The sequence below is a fragment of the Eumetopias jubatus genome, unplaced genomic scaffold (genome assembly GCF_037043125.1).
Source record: "Eumetopias jubatus isolate StellerSeaLion01/CBP00866 unplaced genomic scaffold, mEumJub1_p1.0 scaffold_12, whole genome shotgun sequence".
Lineage (NCBI taxonomy): Eukaryota > Metazoa > Chordata > Mammalia > Carnivora > Otariidae > Eumetopias > Eumetopias jubatus.
In genome coordinates, this window is record NW_028274818.1 from 5107546 (window position 1) to 5129293 (window position 21748).

Below are 21748 nucleotides of genomic sequence, written 5' to 3' on the forward strand. Positions count from 1 at the left end.
TAGTTACCCTGAATGTAAATGGGCTAAATGCCCCAATCAAAAGACAAAGGCTATCAGATTGGATTAAAAAACAAGACCCATCAATATGCTGTCTGCTAGAGACTCATTTTAGACCCAAAGACACCCCCACGTTGAAAGTGAGGGTGTGGAAAACAATTTACCATGCTAATGGACACCAAAAGAAAGCTGGGGTGGCAATCCTTATATCAGACAAATTAGATTTTAAAACAAAGACTGTAATAAGAGATGAGGAAGGACACTATATCCTACTTAAAGGGTCTATCCAACAAGAAGATCTAACGATTGTAAATATCTATGCCCCAAACATGGGAGCAGCCAATTATATAAGGCAATTAATAACAAAAGCGAAGAAACACATTGACAACAATACAATAATAGTGGGGGACTTTAACACCCCCCTGACTGAAATGGACAGATCATCTAAGCAAAAGATCAACAAGGAAATAAAGACTTTAAATGACACACTGGACCAAATGGACTTCACAGACATATTCAGAACATTCCATCCCAAAGCAACGGAATACACATTCTTCTCTAGTGCCCATGGAACATTCTCCAGAACTGATCACATCCTAGGTCACAAATTAGGTCTCAACTGATACCAAAAGATTGGGATTATTCCCTGCATGTTTTCAGACCACAATGCTTTGAAACTAGAACTCAATCACAAGAGGAAAGTCGGAAAGAACTCAAATACATGGAGGTTAAAGAGCATCCTACTAAAGAATGAATGGGTCAACCAGGAAATTAAAGAAGAATTTAAAAAATTCATGGAAACCAATGAAAATGAAAACACAACTGTTCAAAATCTTTGGGATACAGCAAAGGCAGTCCTGAGAGGAAAGTATATAGCAATACAAGCCTTTCTCAAGAAACAAGAAAGGTCTCAAATACACAACCTAACCCTACACCTAAAGGAGCTGGAGAAAGAACAGCAAATAAAGCCTAAACCCAGCAGGAGAAGAGAAATAATAAAGATCAGAGCAGAAATCAATGAAATAGAAACCAGAGGAACAGTAGAACAGATCCACGAAACTAGGAGCTGGTTCTCAGAAAGAATTAACAAGATTGATAAACCCCTGGCCAGACTTATCCAGAAGAAAAGAGAAATGACCCAAATCAACAAAATCATGAATGAAAGAGGAGAGATCACAACCAACACCAAATAAATACAAACAATTATAAGAACATATTATGAGCAACTCTATGCCAGCAAATTAGATAACCTGGAAGAAATGGATGCATTCCTAGAGATGTATCAACTACCAAAACTGAACCAGGAAGAAATAGAAAACCTGAATAGGCCTATAACCACTAAGGAAATTGAAGCAGTCATTAAAAATCTCCCAAAAAACAAAAGCCCAGGGCCAGATGGCTTCCCAGGGAAATTCTACCAAACATTTAAAGAAGAATTAATACCTATTCTCCTGAAACTGTTCCAAAAAATAGAAATGGAAGGAAAACTTCCAAACTCATTTTATGAGGCCACAATTACCTTGATCCCAAAACCAGACAAAGACCCCATCAAAAAGAAGAATTACAGACCAATATCCTTGATGAACATGGATGCAAAAATTCTCACCAAAATACTAGCCAATAGGATCCAACAGTACATTAAAGGGATTATTCACCATGACCAAGTGGAATTTATCCCTGGGCTGAAGGCTGGTTGAACATCCGCAAATCAATCAACGTGATACAATACATTAACAAAAGAAAGAACAAGAATCATATGATCCTCTCAATAGATGCAGAAAAAGCATTTGACGAAGTACAGCATCCTTTCTTGATCAAAACTCTTCAGAGTATAGGGATAGAGGGTACATACCTCAATATCATAAAAGCCATCTATGAAAAACCTACAGCGAATATCATTCTCAATGGGGAAAAGCTGAGAGCTTTCCCCCTAAGGTCAGGAACGCGGCAGGGATGTCCACTATCACCACTGCTATTCGACATAGTATTAGAGGTCCTAGCCACAGCAATCAGACAACAAAAAGAAATCAAAAGCATCCAAATTGCAAAGTGGAAATCAAACTCTCACTCTTTGCAGATGATATGATACTGTATGTGGAAAACCCAAAAGACTCCACCCAAAACTGCTAGAACTCATACAGGAATTCAGGAAACTGTCAGGATATAAAATCAATGCACAGAAATCAGTGGCATTCCTATACACCAACAACAAGACAGAAGAGAGACAAATCAAAGAGTCGATCCCATTCACAATTGCACCCAAAACCATAAGATACCTAGGAATAAATTTAACCAAAGAGGCAAGGGATCTGTACTCAGAAAACTATAAAATACTCATGAAAGAAATTGAGGAAGACACAAAGAAATGGAAAAACGTTCTATGCTCATGGATTGGGAGAACCAACATTGTGAAGATGTCAATATTACCTAGAGCAATCTACACATTCAATGCAATCCCCATCAAAATAACATCCACTTTTTTTCAAAGAAATGGAACAAATAATCCCAAAATTTGTATGGAACCAGAAGAGACCCCGAATAGCCAGAAGAATCTTGAAAAAGAAAAGCAAAGCTGGCGGCATCACAATTCCGGACTTCCAGCTCTATTACAAAGCTGTCATCATCAAGACAGTACGGTACTGGCACAAAAACAGACACATAGATCAATGGAACAGAATCGAGAGCCCAGAAATGGACCCTCAACTCTATGGTCAACTCATCTTTGACAAAGCAGGAAAGAATGTCCAATGGAAAAAAGACAGTCTCTTCAACAAATGGTGTTGGGAAAATTGGACAGCCACATGCAGAAGAATGAAACCGGACCATTTCCTTACACCACACACAAAAATAGACTCCAAATGGTTGAAAGACCTAAACGTGAGACAGGACTCCATCAAAATCCTAAAGGTGAACACAGGCAGCAACTTCTTCAACCTCAGCCGCAGCAACTTCTTCCTAGAAACATCGCCAAAGGCAAGGGAAGCAAGGGCAAAAAGGAACTATTGGGATTTCATCAAGATAAAAAGCTTTTGCACAGCAAAAGAAACAGTCCACAAAACCAAAAGACAACCGACAGACTGGGAGAAGATATTTGCAAATGACATATCAGATAAAGGGCTAGTATCCAAAATCTATAAAGAACTTATCAAACTCAACACCCAAAGAACAAATAATCCAATCAAGAAATGGGCAGAAGACATGAACAGACGTTTTTCGAAAGAAGACATCCAAATGGCCAACAGACACATGAAAAAGTGCTCAACATCGCTCAGCATCAGGGAAATCCAAATCAAAACCTCCATGAGATACCAGCTCACACCAGTCAGAATGGCTAGAATTAACAAGTCAGGAAATGACAGATGTTGGCGGGCATGTGGAGAAAGGGCAACCCTCCTACACTGTTGGTGGGAATGCAAGCTGGTGCAACCACTCTGGAAAACAGTATGGAGGTTCCTCAAACAGTTGAAAATAGAGCTGCCATACGATCCAGCAATTGCACTACTGGGTATTTACCCTAAAGATACAAATGTAGGCATCCGAAGGGGTACATGCACCCCGATGTTTATAGCAGCAATGTCCACAATAGCCAAACTGTGGAAAGAGCCAAGATGTCCATCGACAGATGAATGGATAAAGAAGAGGTGGTATATATACACAATGGAATAGTATGCAGCCATCAAAAGGAATGAGATCTTGCCATTTGCAACGACATGGCTGGAACTGGAGGGTGTTATGCTGAGTGAAATAAGTCAATCAGGGAAAGACATGTATCATATGACCTCGCTGATATGAGGAATTTTTAACCTCAGGAAACAAACTGAGGGTTGCTGGAGTGGTGGGGGGTGGGAGGGATGGGGTGGCTGGGTGATAGACATTGGGGAGGGTATGTGCTATGGTGAGCGCTGTGAATTGTGCAAGACTGTTGAATCACAGATCTGTAATTCTGAAACAAATAATGCAATATATGTTAAGAAAAAAAAAAGAAGAAGATAGCAGGAGGGGAAGAATGAAGGGAGTAAGTCGGAGGGGGAGACGAACCATGAGAGATGATGGACTCTGAAAAACAAACTGAGGTTTCTAGAGGGGAGGGGGGTGGGGGGATGGGTTAGCCTGGTGATGGGTATTAAAGAGGGCACGTTCTGCGTGGAGCACTCGGGGTTATGCACAAACAATGAATCATGGAACACTACATCAAAAACAAATGATGTAATGTATGGTGATTAACATAGCAATAAAAAAATTAGTCCTTCTTTCTTTTTGTTGTAATTATGAGATTGTTTTCCTCTCTTTTCCAGACTCTATAGCATAGGGATTGTGCTTATTACCTCTGTATCCCTAAGACTTAGCACACTTTCTAGCTCAATAAATGTTGAATCAATAGAGGTGTGTGCTCTGTGGACAAAGAAGTGAGCATCAGGGGCCAGGAGAGGTGGGGGTTGTCAGGGAACACTTCACAGGGTAGATAACATTGTAGCAGAGTTTTGAATAAAAACAAGAGGTTCCCAGAGCTCAATTATTTGTATTCTTCCAAAAATGCCCTGTTTTTTCTCTGCTTTGTTGTTCCTTTTGCCTGAAATGCCCTTCCTCGCCTTTTCCACCCGGTGAGCTCCTAGTTATCCTTCAAGGATGAGCTCAAATACCTGTTTGCCTCTGCTTTTATTTGTGGGGAGTTTGCTTGGGTACAGGGGGACGAGAAAGGAGTCTGTGACAGAAGAAGAGACAAAGTGGAAGAAGGTGGAGAAGTGGAAGGTAGAGGCCCCTGAATGTCTAGGAAAAAAGAAAAAGGCTGGACGCAGTTTGCTTGGGAAGGTGAAGGACAGAGGTTACAGAAAATGTTCCAAAGCCTTTCTGTGAGACATTGGACACAAGGAGAGCTGCTTCAGGGCCCAGGTGATGTGATTTTGTCACCAGTGAGAAGAACCCCACAACTCAAGAAATTCCTCAAAACTTTTGCCTAGCTATCAATGTTATCTTTTAGAAACAAGCTAAAGAATTGCTGGAAGAGGAAAAGAAATATTTTGAATAGGATCCCCCCACCCCCCCTCCGTCCCCTGCCCCCAGGACATGCCTGGGGAGATGACTCATAAAGTGCCCAATGGTTACCTCAGCTTCATCATAATGTTAAAATCCCTGCCCTGGGAGAGCATAAGCCTCATTAGCATAACATACAATGTATGTATAGGCATGTTTTCTGAGTGAGCATGAGCAACTCTATGCCTGCCCATTACATGCAATGAGGAGGAACTCCCTCTCTGCATATTCATCCCAGAATTCAATGAGAGGAGCCTGCTTATCTTCAAATTTAATGCAATCTCTATGCAAAAATACTAATAGCATTTTTCATAGAACTAGAACAAAAAAAATCCTAGAATTTGTATGGAACCACAAAAAACCCGGAATACCAAAGCAATCCTGAAAAAGAAGAACAAAGTTGGAGGAATCACAATTTCAGATCTCAAGATATACTACAAAGCTGTAGCAATCCAAACAGTATGACACTAGCATAAAAAAGACACATAGATCAATGGAACAGAATAGAGAGCCCAGAAATAAAAGCAGTTATATAGTCAATTAATCTTCAACAAAGGAAGCAAGAATATATGATGGGGAAAAGACAGTCTCTTCAACAAATGGTGATGGGAAAACTGGACAGCTACATGCAAAATAATGACACTGGACCACTTTTTTACAGCATACACAAAAATAAACTCAAAATGAATTAAAGACCTAAATATGAGACATGAAACCATAAAATTCCTGGAAGAAAACACAAGCAGTAACCTCTTTGACATCAGCCATAGAAATATTTTTTTAAATATGTATCCTTTGGCAAGGCAAACAAAAGTAAAATTAAATGATTGGGACTATACCAAAATAAAAAGCTTTTGCACAGTGAAGGAAACCATCAACAAAACAAAAAGACAACCTACCAAATGGGAGAAGATATTTGCAAATGATATATCTGATAAAGGGTTAGCATCCAAAATATACAAAGAACTTATATAACCCAACAGCCTCAAAACAAATAATCCAATTAAAAAAATGGACAGAAGACATGAACAGATGTTTCTCCAAAGAAGACATCCAAATGGCCAACAGGAACATGGAAAAAGGGCTCAATATCACTTGCCATCAGGGAAATGCAAATCAAAACCACAATGAGATATCACCTCACATCTGTCAGAAGGGTTAAAATCAAAAGCACGAGAAATAACAAGTGTTGGTAAGGTTGTGGAGAAAAAGGAGCCCTCCTGCACTATTGGTGGGAATGCAAATCGGTGCAGCTGCTGTGGAAAACAGTATGGAGGTTCCTCAAAAAATTAAAAATAAAATGATATGATCCAGTAATTTCACTACTGGGTATTTACCTAAAGAAAATAAAAACACTAATTCTAAAAGATATAGGTACCCTTATATCTTTTATTGCAGCATTATTTACCATAGCCATGATACAGAAGCAAACTAAGTGTCCATCCATAGATGAATGGATTAAGATGTGGTATGCACACAATGGAATATTATTCAGCCATAAAAAAAGAATGAAATCTTGCCATTTGCAACAACATGGATGATCCAGAGGGTGTAATGCTAAGTGAAATAAGTCAGGCAGAGAAAGACAAATGCCATATGGTCTCACTCATATGTGCAATTTAAGGAACAAAGCAAAGAAAAAAGAGAGAAACCAAAAAGCAGACTTTTAACTATAAAGAACAAACGGCTGGTTGCCAGGAGGGAGGTGGGTGGGGGTGGGGGTGGGGTAAAATAAGTGAAGGGGATTAAGAATACACTCATCATGACGAACACTGAGTAATGTATATAATTGTTGAATCACTAGACTATACACCTAAAATTAATGTAACACTGTATGTTAATTATACTTGAATTTTAAAAAATTGACTTAAAAAAGAGAGAGAAAAAAAGGAGACTGCTTACTCCTGTTTGGGGAGTCACAGCTTTGGAAATTATTCTCCATGTTCTCTTTATTTGCTGCAAATAAAGAAGACTTCATAAGGCAACTTCAGCTGGCGTAGTCTCTCTCTATAACTCACCCCAGACCCGACCCACATTGGTCCAGGAACAAATTCTGGTGACCCAGATGGGACTCTTGTCCTTCTGAGGTTCTGCCCTCCAGTTCCCTGGTTTCCAACAGGCAGAGCAGAGGGCAGTGACAGCTGGTCCTGGGCTAACCCATTCAAGCTCCTGGGGATGCTCCGGGCGCGGATTCCTCGTGGGGCTCTCCCTCCTTGTGTCTATAACTGCCACCAGCGTTGAGATCTCCCCTGAAATCCAGCGGCCACACTGAGTATGTTTACTCAAAATGATCTCTGCTGGCATAAGCTGGGTCGACAGCACAGCTTTTAGAGGTAAATTAGAGTTGTCTCCCAAAGTCTGAGTAAATCAGGAAAAACAGGAAGATGGCATAACCTGGCTCTTCAGGAGGCTTGGATGCTCCTGGTAAAATGAGAACATTCCTTTAAAGACTAGTCAGAGGGTAAATTTGGGTGGTCCCTCTGTCAGGGACTCTGGACACTGTTGTTCTGGTATCCAGTGCTTAGAGTCTGGGAGATTGCCAGACATCTCCGTCCTGGCTGATCTAATATCTGGGTCATATGTTTATACTCAATACACCGTTGCTGATTGTTTGGATCACCACCCTGGCTACTTGGCCTTTATGTACCTTGCCCTTCCTTTCTTTTCTTTCCTGGCAATCTGTAAGTAGGGATCCCTGGTTCTCGGGTTTACCTTCCCTTTTACTAACTGATAAGAGAGACACCCCAGAGTCCTTGGCAGTCTCCAAACGTCTTTTAAGAAGACACTGGGGCATCTTTCTTTCTCTAGTTTTTTTTCTTAAGGACAAGCCACTGGAGTCTTAAATATTCTGTGAGCAAGATGGTGTGACATTTGTGTCACTGCTACTCACTGTAAGCTACCTTTGTAGCTTAGGAGACTCTAAGGAAAATTCCCAGAACATGGGACCAGTTCTACTCCGAGGGAAAGCCCTTGGGCTGTAGCTTCCAGAACTGGAAGCTCCTCCTGGATACTCGCCCTGGACGCAAAAGCAAGTGATCTCCTTTTGCAACATAGCCTGGCCACAATATACTGTAGAGGATGGAGAAAAGTGGCCAGGAAATGGAACTTTAAAATTCAATGCCACGTTGCAATTAAAATTATTTTGTAGAAAAGTAAGAAAATGGGAAGAGATCCCATATGTTCAATGCTTTATGCAACTATACCGAAATGAAGATTTATAAAGGAAATGTAAAATTTGTGGGATAAAGGTGGAACCTAAAACTTCAAAAATACTTCCCATATTAAATCTGATGAAGAACTATTCCTTTAAGTCAGAAGACATACAGCTAGAAGCCATTTGCCTCAAATCCCTTCTACAGTTCCAAGTCAGCCATTAAGTCGTAATAAACCTCTGCCTTATTTCCTTGGTATCCAGATCCTTAGTGACACCCAGACCCCAATTCCTCCAGCCCCATCAGTGCTAACCCCTGATTTCCCAATAACACCTCCCCAAGCAGTCCCCGATGTCTCCTCCCTTACCAGATAGCACTACTAGATTAGGGACCCGCTTCCAGCCTGGGGCTGGAATATTCCCATTTAGACAGGTCCCTCACGGTCACAGACGTCTCATTAATGTGCGTGTCCTCTTTTCAACATCAGACCTGTGTGACTGGAAGGCACACCGGGGGACTATGAGCTGATCTAGTTGAATTTATAAATTTACTGTACATTTTCTATGCACAGTCCAGTCTGGGTGGACATCCAAGCTTTACTAACCATCCTCCCAAAGGCAGAAGAAAAGTCTGTGGTGGTGGCAAAAGCCAGAGAAGGGGCTGAAAGACTATCAGTCCGGAGGTAACCCAGGGTCAGGAAGGAAGACATCGTGGCTGAGAGTCCCCGCCCTGCCCTCCCCCGCTCCCCCACCCGTGGGATCAAGAGGCCTCTGAGAGAGTTGGGTTACAGTCAGGGTGCTTACTGTAAACAGAAAGGGCAATGGAAACAGAATTGCTCACACGGCCCCCAAAAGGAGGATGGGCAAAACTGAGTCATCCCAGCTGCCCCTCAGCAAGGATGGGATGTGACGGGACCGTGGGGCTCCCAGGTCAGCTTCAGCTGACCAGATCCTCATTTCCTGTGAGGAGCCCTGGTGACCCTCGCAGTGGGGAGGAGAGTCGGTTGAATTTTCGCTCAGTACTGGAGCCGCTTCCTCTGTGTTGAGCACCCAAAAGGGTAGCCTTTCTAACACAAAATGTAGTATAAAAGGAGTCTCGGGAAGAGGAGAAACCAAAAGATTTCTGGAGACTCTGACCTGTGGCATCGGGTCAACATGACGAAAGCACTCTTTTCTTTATGCACCAGAATGTCCTCTCTTCCTCTTTCAGGAGGAGACATTTCATCCAAACTGGGAGCCTTAATTGGTTGGGAGCAGGAAAGGATAGAGATCCAAGCGTCCAGGTCCTAGGGAGCTAAACTCACGCAGGTTAACCTGGACGTCTGAGCACCAGGACAACTGGGATGTGCCCACAGTGCCACACTAGTGACGGTGGAATTAAAACAGATCGATCAGACGCCCGGGTGGTTCAGTCAGTTGAGTGTCTGCCTTCGGCTCAGGTCATGGCCCCAGGGTCCTGGGATGGAGCCCCGCATCAGGCTCCCTGCTCAGTGGGGAGTCTGCTTCTCCCTCTGCCTGCTTCTCCCCCTGCTCATGCTCTCTCTCTCTCTGACAAATAAATAAAATCTTAAAAAAAAATAATAAAACAGATTGATCATTGGCTTGGGGTAAGGCAACACCCCTTAAAACCAGAAGATATAAAAGGGATCTTCTGGGTAATAAATAGACTCTTGGAACAAGGGTTGATCAGGCTGTGCAGATCCCCATGCAATACCCCAGCTTACCCATTAAAAAGCCAGGGAGCAAGGAACAAATTTGTTCAAGGCCTCCAAGCTGTTAATGAGGCTACTTGAGACATACATCCTGTAGTATTCAATCTGTATACCCTGTTAGACAATTTGCCAAGTGATAGTAAATATTACACTGTGTTAGATTTAAAGAAGACCTTTTTCTGCTCCCCACTAGATTCTGAATCCCAAGAATTATTTGCCTTTGAGTGGGAAGGCGTCAGCCCCCCAAGAAAACAATACTGCTGGACTGGTTTACCTCAGGGATTTAAAAAATTCCCCCACTCTCTCTGGAGAAATCCCAGAACAAGCTTTAAGAGTTAACTCTAGAAAAGAGTACTCTCATGCAACATGTGGATGGTATTCCAATAGCCAGCCTCACTGAAGATATTCTGACAAAAATACTATATTCATGTTAAATGTTCTAGTTAGCAAGGGATATAAGGTATCAAAAGAAAAGGCTCAAATTTCTAAGGAAAGTGTAAAATGCTTGGGGCTTATTATTTCTAAGGGGGCAACAAGGTCTTCCTCAAGAAAGAAAAAGCAGTATGTCAGCCAGACCCACCAAGGACCCACAAGCAATTGTGGGGGATTTGGGGAATGTCTGGGTTTTGCCGCCTCTGTGTTCCTGACTTTGGGCTAATCATGAAACCCCTTTATGATAAGCTCCGGGGACCTGAGACCCACCTGTTTGAGTGGGATAAAACACGTGATCAAGATTTCAATAGACTTAAAGCCCTCCTTTCAGAAGCCCCCAGCCTTGGCATTACCAGGCTTTGAAAAGCTATCTGATTTATATGTACATGAAAGACAAGAAGTGGCTATGGGGGTGTTAACCCAAATGCTGGGGCTCTTGAAGAGAACGGTAGCTTATTTCTCTAAATGGTTGGATGTGGTGGCCAGCGGTTGGACTCCCTGCCTGAGCCACATGCCTTTCGATCAAAAAGGCAGAGAAAAACTGCAGGTCAGCCCACAACAGTCTGGACCCCATACCTGGTCTCTGGTCTATCGGAAACCAAAGGACCTCTGTGGTTATCCTGGCACAGACTACTGCGATGTCAGGCCATGCAGCTAGACCCCATGCCACACTTTCAACCCAGCCACCTCACTTCCTGATCTTGATCCACCTACTACCCACAGTTGCCCAGAAGTAACGGATCAATGTACTCTTTGGAGCCCTGTCCAATGCAGAGGAAGGCTGGTTTGTAGACGGCAGCGGTTTCATAGGAAATGGGCAAGACAGGCAGGTTGTGTGGTTGTGTCCCTAAACACTCTTGTGGAGGCTAAGAAGCTGGCCCCAGGCTCCTCAGCCCAAAACGCAGACACAATTGTGCTAAGCAGAGCTTTAGAGTCGGGTCAAGATCAACTGGTACCTATTCACCCTGATTCTAAATACACCTCTGTAATCCACTCTCATGGAGCCATATGGAAAGAAAGAGGGTTCTCAAATGCTGGAAATAAAGAAATCAGATATGGCAAAGAAATCCACGGGCTGCTGGAAGCAGGGCAGAAGCCACTACAGGTGGCAGGGGGCATTCACTGTAAATGCCACCAGAAAGGAAATTCCAGAAGTACTACCGGGAGGTCGTATGGCTGACGCAGGCACGGAAAGTTCTGCTAGATCAGGGGAGAGTTTGCAGAGGCCAGTAATCCCTTCTTTGCCGCTTTATCAGTCTACCCCCACCTACTCCTGAGATGAAACAGAAGAGGCAGCAAAGATGGGCTCCCCGTGGTCCCTGATAATCGGAGACTGGATGACAAAGAGCAGTGGGAAAGTCCAGGCACCCAGCAAACTGCCTGGGGGGTTTCTAAGAGTGCACATGATTCAACGCATTATGGCCAAGAAGCTTTATGCCCAAGAAGCTTTATGCCCGTGGTTAACAAAGATTATAGACATTCCAAGGATGAGAGAGGTTATTAAAAGAATAGCAAACCGGTGTGTCTACTGTCAGACAAATAATATACAAGCCAGGCCTCTGGTACCCCCTTTAGCCGTGGTGCCTCAGACTGGGAGGCACCACCCGGGGAAGACTGGCAAATGGATTTTACTGTTATGCCAGTAGCACCTGGAGTTTCAAATACCTCTTGGTATTTGTAGACACATTCACTGGGTGGATGGAGGCCTCTCCCTGTAGGACAGAAAGGGCAAATTAAGTACCAAAGGCCTTATCAAAAGAGATATTTCCTGGGACGCCTGGGTGGCTCTGTTGGTTAAGCATCCGACTCTTGATTTCGGCTCAGGTCATGATCTCGGGGTCGTGAGATCGAGCCCCACATCGGGCTCCACACAGAGCGTGGAGCCTGCTTGGGATTCTCTCTCTCCTTCTCCCACGGTCCCTGCCCACCCCCCTCACCCCCCTCACCCCTCTCACCCCCCTGCTTGCATTTGTCTCTTTCTCAAAAAAATTAAAAAGAAAGAAAAAGAGGGATTTCCCTGATTTGGGTTACCGAGGTCACTACAAAGCGATAATGGGTCGGCTTCCATATCAAAGGTCATTTCTGGGGTAGCCAGAGCTTTGGACATCAAATGGAGGCTACACTCTGTGCCTGGAGACCTCAGTCCTCTAGAAAGACAGGAGGAGGAGCTAAAAGAACCTTCTGGAAAAGACCCTGGTGAAGTTGTGTCCAGAAACACAGCAAAACTGTTTAAAATTATTACCAATAGCTCCCACCAGGGTAAGAGCCGACCCAAACCAAAATCTAGCCCATTCAGAACGACTCATGGGAGGCTCTTTCCTGAAGGCTCTCATTCCTCCTCACCACCAGACCCGGAGTTTTCTCTGGCCATTGAGCATGTAATTAATCTCCAGCATGCTCAGCAAGTATCCTTGGCATTTTTGCCTCCCCCTACCTACCGAAATCAGGCTTCACCCAACAAACCTGGCCTTTGGGTGCACCTCCAATGGAAAAGTGGGTCACCCCGGGATCAGCCACACCCAGTATGCACAGGGCCCCACCTAGTACTGTTGGCCACGCATTCTTCTTTAAAACTAGAAGGGGTGGTGCCTTGAATCCCCAACTCTGGAGTGGAAAAGTCACCTGCACCAGAAGCTCGGGAGATGAGGTGCTAGAAGCAACAGACAACAACAAACACATCCGTGAGCCACTCTGACCTGAAACCTGTGTTCCAGGGACACGCAGTTAAGTAAAACCCCAGTGGACAGGACACTCAGATCTGAACTGCTGTGATTTCAGTCCACACAGTGCTAGCCTGCTGTTCTGCCTTGCTGCCTTGGCGAGATTAAGCCATTTTCCCTGTGACTGTTCAGTGAGATATGCCACCGCTCATTGCTAATACATGGTAAAAATGGATAGTTTTCAAGTCCTGTTTGCCTTGCTCATGAGCTTCCAGAGGATGGGTACCGTGTTTTAGCCCTTAAGATCTTAGTGTGAACACTTTCCTGATATTCATTATTGTCATAGTGGTTCTAGGAATATCTCAAGGTACAGACACACCAGAGCACCCTTGGGAACTGAACTCCCTAGGGAAGCTAAGTAAACTCATAGCAGAGGGAAATAAACTAAAAGGCTGTTGGACATGTCACCGACACCCGCAGACTGAAACTGGATGGCTTATACAGCACCCAATCCAGAGTGACCCTAATGTAAGTTTTTTTTTCACATCAAGAAATAACTTTATCCAACGGGAATTCAAATGGGAGAGATATATATTTTTAAAGATTTTATTTACTTATTTGACAAGAAAGAGAGAGCACAAGCAGGGGGAGCGGCAGAAGGAGAGGGAGAAGCAGGCTCCCCGCTGAGCAGGGAGCCTGACATGGGGCTCCATCCCAGGACCCTGAGAACATGACCTGAGCTGAAGGCAGATGTTTAACAGACTGAGCCATCTAGGTGTCCCTAAGTGGGAGATGTATTTAACATCAATTCATATATTGGTAACTTATACACTTATTATCAAGTATGACATCATTAAAGCACAATATAGTCTCTTGCACTCTCAACCCAACTTCTGGCCTCCCTTATGTGTCACTCCCATGACTACCAACCACACACCTAAAGAGACTAGGAAAAATTTACTGAAGATGGTTTTGTAGGAAACTGATAAAGTGAAAAAGGCAAAAAATATCCAATAAAACATAAACAGCAACGGGGCCCAGAATTTACTCTGGAAAGTCTGCCTAAGGCATTACCAAAAAAATACTTATAAATCCCTTATCTGACTTTGTAATTTCATGATCCTAAAAATTTCAATTTGAAGCACAAGGTGACATGACCATGCTAATTGGTATATTATTTCCTCAGTAAAGTCGTATGTGAGAAATATTATGTCTTTCCAGGACACTGTCACCCCAATATGTGTTTGTAATACAGCTGATCATACAAGGTGTGAAAGTCAGCTTGGTTGTTTTTTAATGCATTTTAAGAACTAATGACACAATGGGAAAAGGACTATTTTTACATAAAAAATATTAAATCAGCATGTGAGGGGGTGAAATGGTGAGGCTGTAAGAATTTTACAAAATAATAATTTAACAGTTGTAAATGCTTTTGTTCAAAACTGCAAAAAAGGCATCAGTTATCCTCATTTCCTGGAATCACAGTTCTTACGAATAACAGCGTCTACTGATGAACCTGATTAAGAATGAATAAAAAATTTAATTTAAAAATTGGAATGAAAAAATACAAATTGGAATGATTCTGGTTGAAACCAGAATACAAAATTATGAAGACCAAATCAATTTGACAGTGGTGTTGGAAGTACTGTTATTTGGCTTAATGAGAACAAGGAATGCTCCCGACCAGTGGTTTCCAAGAGCCCTGTGCGGATGATTCAGGTGCCATCAGGAGCTGGTTAAGGAGAGTTAGCCCAGTGAGTAGGACTCTGGACCCTGCTCTGGACCAAGAGAAGCTACTTCTATCTGTTTTACCATACCCTGAGAATGTGTGAACATCTTTTTTTTTTTTTTTAGATGTCAATGTGTTAAGAAAAAATCCTGAAAACCACAGTAATATATATATATATATATACTTTACAAGCACACAAAGAGAATTGAAGCAGGACATCTGAGACCACAAAGGCTCCAAACTACTGAAAGAATGATCAATTTTCTTTTCACTTAACTAGTGTTAAAATGACTTGTCAATGGAGATATGCCATAGAGTAACAGACTGCTAGTTAGGTACCTTCAGGTCAATAGCACATATGCAGAGGCGAGCTAGCTAAGTGGGAAAGTGGAGACCGCTCACATGAGCTGGGCAACCACAAGGGTAAGCAGGTCTCCTCTTAGCCTGACCTTGGCAACAAGCTGTTTCTGAGAAGCCAAAGTTCTTCATGGCTGAGAGCTCACCTCCTTTAGACATTTCAGAGAACAAGCGATATGAGCTGTGGTATAAGTTTTCAATGAGACTGAAAAGCATATCAGTGAGGCATGGCTACCTCCACTTAAGGCTGTATGATAAACACATAATTTTTAACATTAAATTGTTAGAGATGATCGGCCAACATACAAGTATGCATAGTACTTGGCACACAGATCCTTTAATAAAATGTTACTGAATCTATTCTGAAAATGTCCTGTTTGCTAAGTAATATGTTCTAAAGGGTAAAAATCAGAAAAAAAATTCTCTACTCTTAAAAAAATGTTAGATGTAAAGTCCACTCTATTCTAATGCAGCAGTGGCAAATCTTTTTCTAAGTTATAACAGGTTTTATGCTTAATACATACATTTGGGGCTTAGGAAATAATACACAATTACAACGCAAAATTTGATTTCGATTAATACATAAAAAATAGGGAATGCTTCACGAATTTGTGTGTCATCCTTGCTCAGGGGCCATGATCATCTTCCCTGTATCATTCCGATTTTAGTATATGTGCTGCCGAAGCAAGCACTAATGTAAGTTTTTTTATGGGCTCCCTGAATTCCTTTAAAAATTCTCATTCCGGGGTGCCTGGGTGGCTCAGTCGGTTAAGCATCCGACTCTTGGTTTCAGCTCAGGTCGTGATCTCAGGGTTGTAGGATTAAGCCCAGAGTCAGGCTCTGTGCTCAGTGGGGAGTCTGCTTGAGATTTTCTCTTCCTCTCCCTCTGCCCCTTCCATTCACGCTCTCTCTCTCTCTCTCTCTCTCTCTCTCTCAAATAAATAAATAAATAAATAAATTTTAAGAATAAAATAAAAGTTCTCCTTCCATAGCTGTATGGCTGGGTCATTCCCATAGAGAAATTCTGTGTGTAAACCTTACCCCCATTGTTAATGGTACTGGGAGGAGAGGGGTGCTATACCTAAATTGCATATCAGCGTCAGGCCCTGCTGTGGGTGTACCCCTGAAACATCCACAGCCCCTCTTACTGTCAGTGTCACTGAGGGTTGCTTTCCAAGTGAAGCTCACTGGTGTCCAGTGAGGGGATGCGACAACACTACAGGGACGTGGGAAAGTCAATGTAAGGCAAGGACAAGACTGACCAAACCTAAGGGGTGCTGGAGATGTACTTATTTATATAATCAGATGTACCTATTTATATAATCAGGCCCCTGGAAAGGCAGCCACGGGTCCAATCAATTACACAGTCTTGTGGAGCAGACCATTGTCTCCTGAATGCAATGGCATCCCCGAGCTGGGGTCCCAAATTGCTTAACTGGTTTAACTCAGTGCAGGCTCACTAAGCCTGCATACCCCAGGATATGCTTTTATTTGTGGATCATCCCACCATAGGCTCCCAAGGGACTCATCTCCAGCTGGGATTTTTATCTCCCTGCTTCTTGCTGTTGCTCACGTGTCCATTGACGATGTCCAGCTCACTGGGCAATGTATTGTATGCTTCATGAGTCCTGTGAGGATGACCTTACATAATCCTACTCAATCTTCCCATCGGGGAAAGAGAGCCCTGGGACTGATTCTGGCCAGCTTTGGATTGGCCATCACATTAACCGCCCCTTGGGGAGGTTTTATATCATGAAGCCACCCGTCAGGAATTGGCACAATAGAAACATTCGCTAGAAATACAGGCAGTGCCCTCAAGAAATTAAAAATTGTCCTTGACTCCTTAGCTAATGTAGTGTGAGATAATAGACCAGCTCTGGACTACTTGTTAGCAGAAGGAGGGGGGAATCTGTGTAGTAACTAATACGTCATGTTGTACCTGGGGTAATAATACCTCAGATGAAGTGGAAGTGGATATTAAAAAACTCTTTGATCAGGAGGCTTGACTGCATACCTTCAACCAGAGGAGGATCTCCTGATTAAGTCTGGCCGACTGTCAAATGGCACGACCCAGTATCACAAATTTCCTCTCTTTCTTGCGGCCACTAATAATCCCGCGACTCATTACTTTTTGGACCTGCATACTTACCTGTTTGGTACAGTTTGTGACCAAGCATACAGAGGCCATACAATTACAGATGGTGGTAACACAAGGGTATGAACAGCTCAGAGCTGAGCCCGGTGACCCACATATCTCAGACTAGTTAGAAAGAGGTTCTGCACCTCTGCTGATCCCCACGACAATGCCAACATCCAGCAGGAAGTAGCTACAGAATATGATCCATTGTCCCATGCCCCCTCAAGAATGAGAAGCAGAATAAAACTAGAGAAGGGATTTTGTCACCAGTGAGACGTCCTAGACTCAGGAAATTCCTAGAAGCTTCTGCCTATGAATTTTATCTTTTAGAAACTAACTAATGAATTGCTGGAACAGGAAAAGAAACCTTTGAATACCAACTCCAGGAGAGTGATCATCAACATCATCATCATCATCATCATCATCATCATCATCAGAAAGTGCTGGTAAGAATTAATAAGATAAATAATTATTAAGAAAATAAGTGCTGGAGAAATTAAGACCTTCATACATTGCTGGTCGGAGTGTAAACTCCGATTAATAAATAGATTAATCTGAGAATTATCGTATGATCCAGAATTGGATCAGAATTGAAAACAGGTACTCAAGCAAATACTTGCACACAAATCTTCATCACAGCACCATTTACAAGAGCCAAAAGGTAGAAACAAGCCAAGTGTTCATCTATATAGATGAGTGGATAAATAAAATGTGGTACATACATACAATGGAGTATTATTGAACAATAAGAAGAAATGAAGTGCTGATACATGATACAATTTGAAGGAACCTCAAAACCATTATGCTAAGTGAAAGAAGTCAGACACAAAGGTCACACATCATACCATTTCATTGATATGAAATGTCCAGAATAGGTGAACCCACAGAAACAAAAAGCTAGTTGGTATTTGCTGGGGGGTGAGCAGGGTTTGGGGGGAGGGGCAAATGGGAAATTACTGCTTAATGGACATAGAGTCTTCTTTTGGGGTGATAAAATGTTTTGGAATGATAAAAGTGGTGGTTGCACAACATTGTGAATGTACTAAATGCTACTGAATTACATACTTTAAATTATTATTTTATGTTTTGTGAATTTTACCTTAATGGAAGAAAGAAAGAAAATCTGCCTGTAGATGGAGACCCAGCTGAGGCTAGATGGGGATTGGGAGGCTGGAAGCTGAGAGGCATGGGAGGCTGGAGGTCACCTGGGGCAGACCACGGACTCCGAGAGGTGGTAAAGTACAGTTGTCTTTGATGTCCATAATGTCAAATGCAAAACAAGTCCTTGCCCGTGGTGAGCAACAATAAAGAGCAACAATAAACATTGGAAGGTGTGGATGGTTGGTAAGAGAAGTAGCTAACACTGCTCAGAGGAAGGGAGCCATTGGATACAATCTCTTAGCAGAAAAGTTTTGACTCAGAACCTCACAATCATATGACTAACTCACATGTATTGGCTTGGCCTATGCTTGCAACCACTTCTCTCCTGAACATTAGAATACCCGTATCTGCTTCTGGCAAACATACGCAAAGAATTAGTCCCTATTTCTCCCTCCCTTCAACCCCAATATGACTAAAATCCCGTGAAATCTAGATCCTTGCTACTCAAGGTGTGGTCCATGGAGCAACATTGGGGTTACCAGGGAGCTTATTATGAATGCAGAATGTTTGCCTGCATTCAGAATCAGTATTATAAGATTCCCTAGTAATTTGTATGCATGTCAATGTTTGATGTTTCCATCTAGAAAGAATAAAACAGAGAAACTAATGAAATTCATTTTCTCCAGAGCATGATGATGCCCGATTCCAGTTATACCTAGGGGAATTATTTCTCAATATGGTTTATCTTTTCAGCTTTTTAAAAAAATACCAAGTCACAGTGTCTGACCAACTGGAAAGAAGTTTGGATAACATGAGTCATCTTCCTTCATGCTTGTTTTCAAAATTGACTTGATTTGTGCCAGATCCTTGCTGCAGCAGATTTCTTTCCCTTCCTCGAACTTCTGACCCCAAGCAAAGCAGATCCTTTGGTTTTTCTGTTTCATGGTACCTTGCTGATTTTCTTCCTGGTGTCACATTTTGTAATTATATATACATTCATGTGAATACATAGCTATGTGTAAACTAAGTAGCATAGCGAGGTGATTATGAGCACAGACTCTGGAGCCAGGCTCCCTGATGTCCATCCTTGGCAATCATTGCTCCTCTCCTGGGCTTCAGAACACCTGCAAATGCATTCCCCTGTGTTTCTTTTTATGGTGCCACCCCAACCCATAATTGTGTGACACAAACACGTTACTTAAGTGTCGTGTGCCTGCTTTCCTCTTCCCTAAAGTAGGAATAAGGACAGTGTCTATTTCATAGGGTCTTTACAAGAGGTATCGATGGAAGTGGGGAGGAGCAGGGGAATTTTAACCTGAGCACACTCAGAATATTTCTGAGCACACTCAGAATTTTAACCTGAGCACACTCAGAATATTTCATTTTAGGGTGGGTTCAGTTTTGCAAGGAGGTAAAAGTGAGGCAAAGATGCAGGGCTTTGCCACCAGGCCAGGGAGTGGCTCTCGAATATATGAACAAATTCTTTCTGCATCTTACCCACACTGCCCAGGGTTCTGTCCTCCTTGCACTTTCTCCTTAGCTTTGTTTATTAGTTCCGTGCCATGACTCCCAAGCCTCCAGCCGCTAGTTCTCAATTCCCAGCTGCTCTCCGGAAATCTTCTCATGGATATCACACTGCTGTCTTAAAGTCAGTAGGTCCCAGGCTGAACTCACCTTCTCCATGGCTGCTCCCTCCTCCCCTCCCCTTTGTCACCCAACTTCACCACCTTTGGCTACTCTGTCTGAAATTTCCCTGCCCCTTCTGCCGTACTTCATACCCTCCCTCCCTGCTTGACTTAGTTATCATCGATCTCTGTGCAATATGCCATTTCACTTATTCATCTTGTTTCCCCTGCTCAAATGAACTCGGTAAGGACGGGGGTTTTTGCCTGCTTTGATCACAATACGTCCCCAGAAAGTAGAAAACCAGCCTTTCCCCTTACTCCTGCTGCCGGTCAATCTAGTTAATTCTGCATCTGTGGTGACTCTCTCACTTCTGTCTTTTCTCTTGTGCTCGGGCTGTGCTTGGTCAGTTGTCACTGTTTCTCAGAACTGTTAGAACTGTTACAAGAGCTTGCCACCTGCTGGCTAATGAAATTTGGGCAAGTTCTTTCTTTTTTTTTTAAGATTTTATTTATTTATTCGACAGAGAGAGACACAGCGAGAGAAGGAACACAAGCAGGGGGAGTGGGAGAGGGAGAAGCAGGCTCCCCGCGGAGCAGGGAGCCGGATGCAGGGCTCGATCCCAGGACCCTGGGACCATGACCTGAGCGGAAGGCAGACGCTTAACAACTGAGCCACCCAGGCGCCCCTGGGCAAGTTCTTTAAATCATCTTGGCTCCTCATTTTAAAATGGGGTCAATATAGTACAAACTCACAGTCCAGTCCTGAGGCTTATGTATATAACGCGTGTGCAGCACTTAGCCCAGGGCCCGGAACAGAATACCTTCATGTTTTCCACGTATAACAGACAGGGGGAACCGTTCCTTTCTCTGTGGCACCTAAAGTCCTGCTGGACTGCCTAGACCCTGATTTGCATGAGAGGATGGGAGATGTCTTTTTTTACAGTAAGCAAAAACTAATAGGACTATTCTAGTGTTCACTGTGCCCAGAAATTGTGGCTACACTGAGCCATAGATCTTCAATCTTTTCGATGAGGATAGTGAGGTTCAGGCAGAATCAGTAACCTACCTGAGGATCCAGAGCAAGACAGGAGCTACTTTGGGAAGAGAACCCACTCTCCCAATCTCAGTACTCTTCATACCACAGCACGCTAGTTGTAAAAAGCCCAAGTAATCTGGTCTTAGAAGAAGCTCACTTCCCGTGCCCCGCAGAGACTACCCTCAAAGGCAGACACAGGTGAAACCGTGACCTCTGAAGGAGCGAGTGCACCTCATGTGCTAAATTGAGAGGAGGGGGCAGTTTCTCAGGCACAACTGAGAGCCCCATCCCCCACCCTGTCCCATGGCAGAGAGACAGACAGACGATACGCGCAAGTGACTCAGATCGAGCAAGCGGCACAAACCCAGGGCGTCAGTGAGCGGCTACCTGAGTCTGCAGCAGCGTTTACCTGGGCTGAAGGAGAAGACAAGCGTGAGGGGCAGAAGCAACCAGGGCATGCTGTCAGCGGCAGAGGCTGGTGCTGGTGGCCTCCCGGTGCCTGGCATCTGCTCTTCTCTGCTCTGTCATAGATGGAGATTGGTTCTCACGGAGACTTCCCCTTCCTCTCAGAGGTGTGGTAAGCCCTCTTCCCACATGCTGCAGTCCTGATTTTATTACTACTCCCTTTACTTTTTTTTCTGAGCAAAGCGCAAAGATCTTAAGTGTGCAATGTGAATTGGCATTTTTGTTTTCCATCTAGATCCTTTTTTCATTTTTTGGTGGGTTTTTTTTTTTTTTTATTGTGGTGAAATGGCCTAAATGACATGTTGTGGTGTTGTA

General features: G+C 43.2%; 1 protein-coding gene and 1 non-coding gene across 5 annotated transcripts in view; both read right to left on the bottom strand.

Moving 5' to 3' along the window:
- The window catches only part of SLAMF6 (SLAM family member 6), a 37842-nt gene extending 16326 nt beyond the window's left edge, over positions 1–21516 (bottom strand). For 2 of the 4 annotated variants that reach the window (XM_028090875.2, XM_028090874.2), the window contains exon 1: positions 21378–21486. In XM_028090875.2, the coding sequence (XP_027946676.1) occupies positions 21378–21474 (97 nt within the window). In that variant the 5' untranslated portion in view covers positions 21475–21486. Of the gene's footprint in view, positions 1–21377 lie in introns of all 4 variants that reach the window. The other 2 variants (XM_088016938.1, XM_028090876.2) reach the window with 2 other exon arrangements.
- On the bottom strand, positions 15655–15761 carry LOC114199217 (U6 spliceosomal RNA). Its single transcript, XR_003607241.1, has one exon. It is a non-coding gene; the product is annotated as a U6 spliceosomal RNA (small nuclear RNA).
- Positions 21517–21748: the final 232 nt, after the last annotated feature.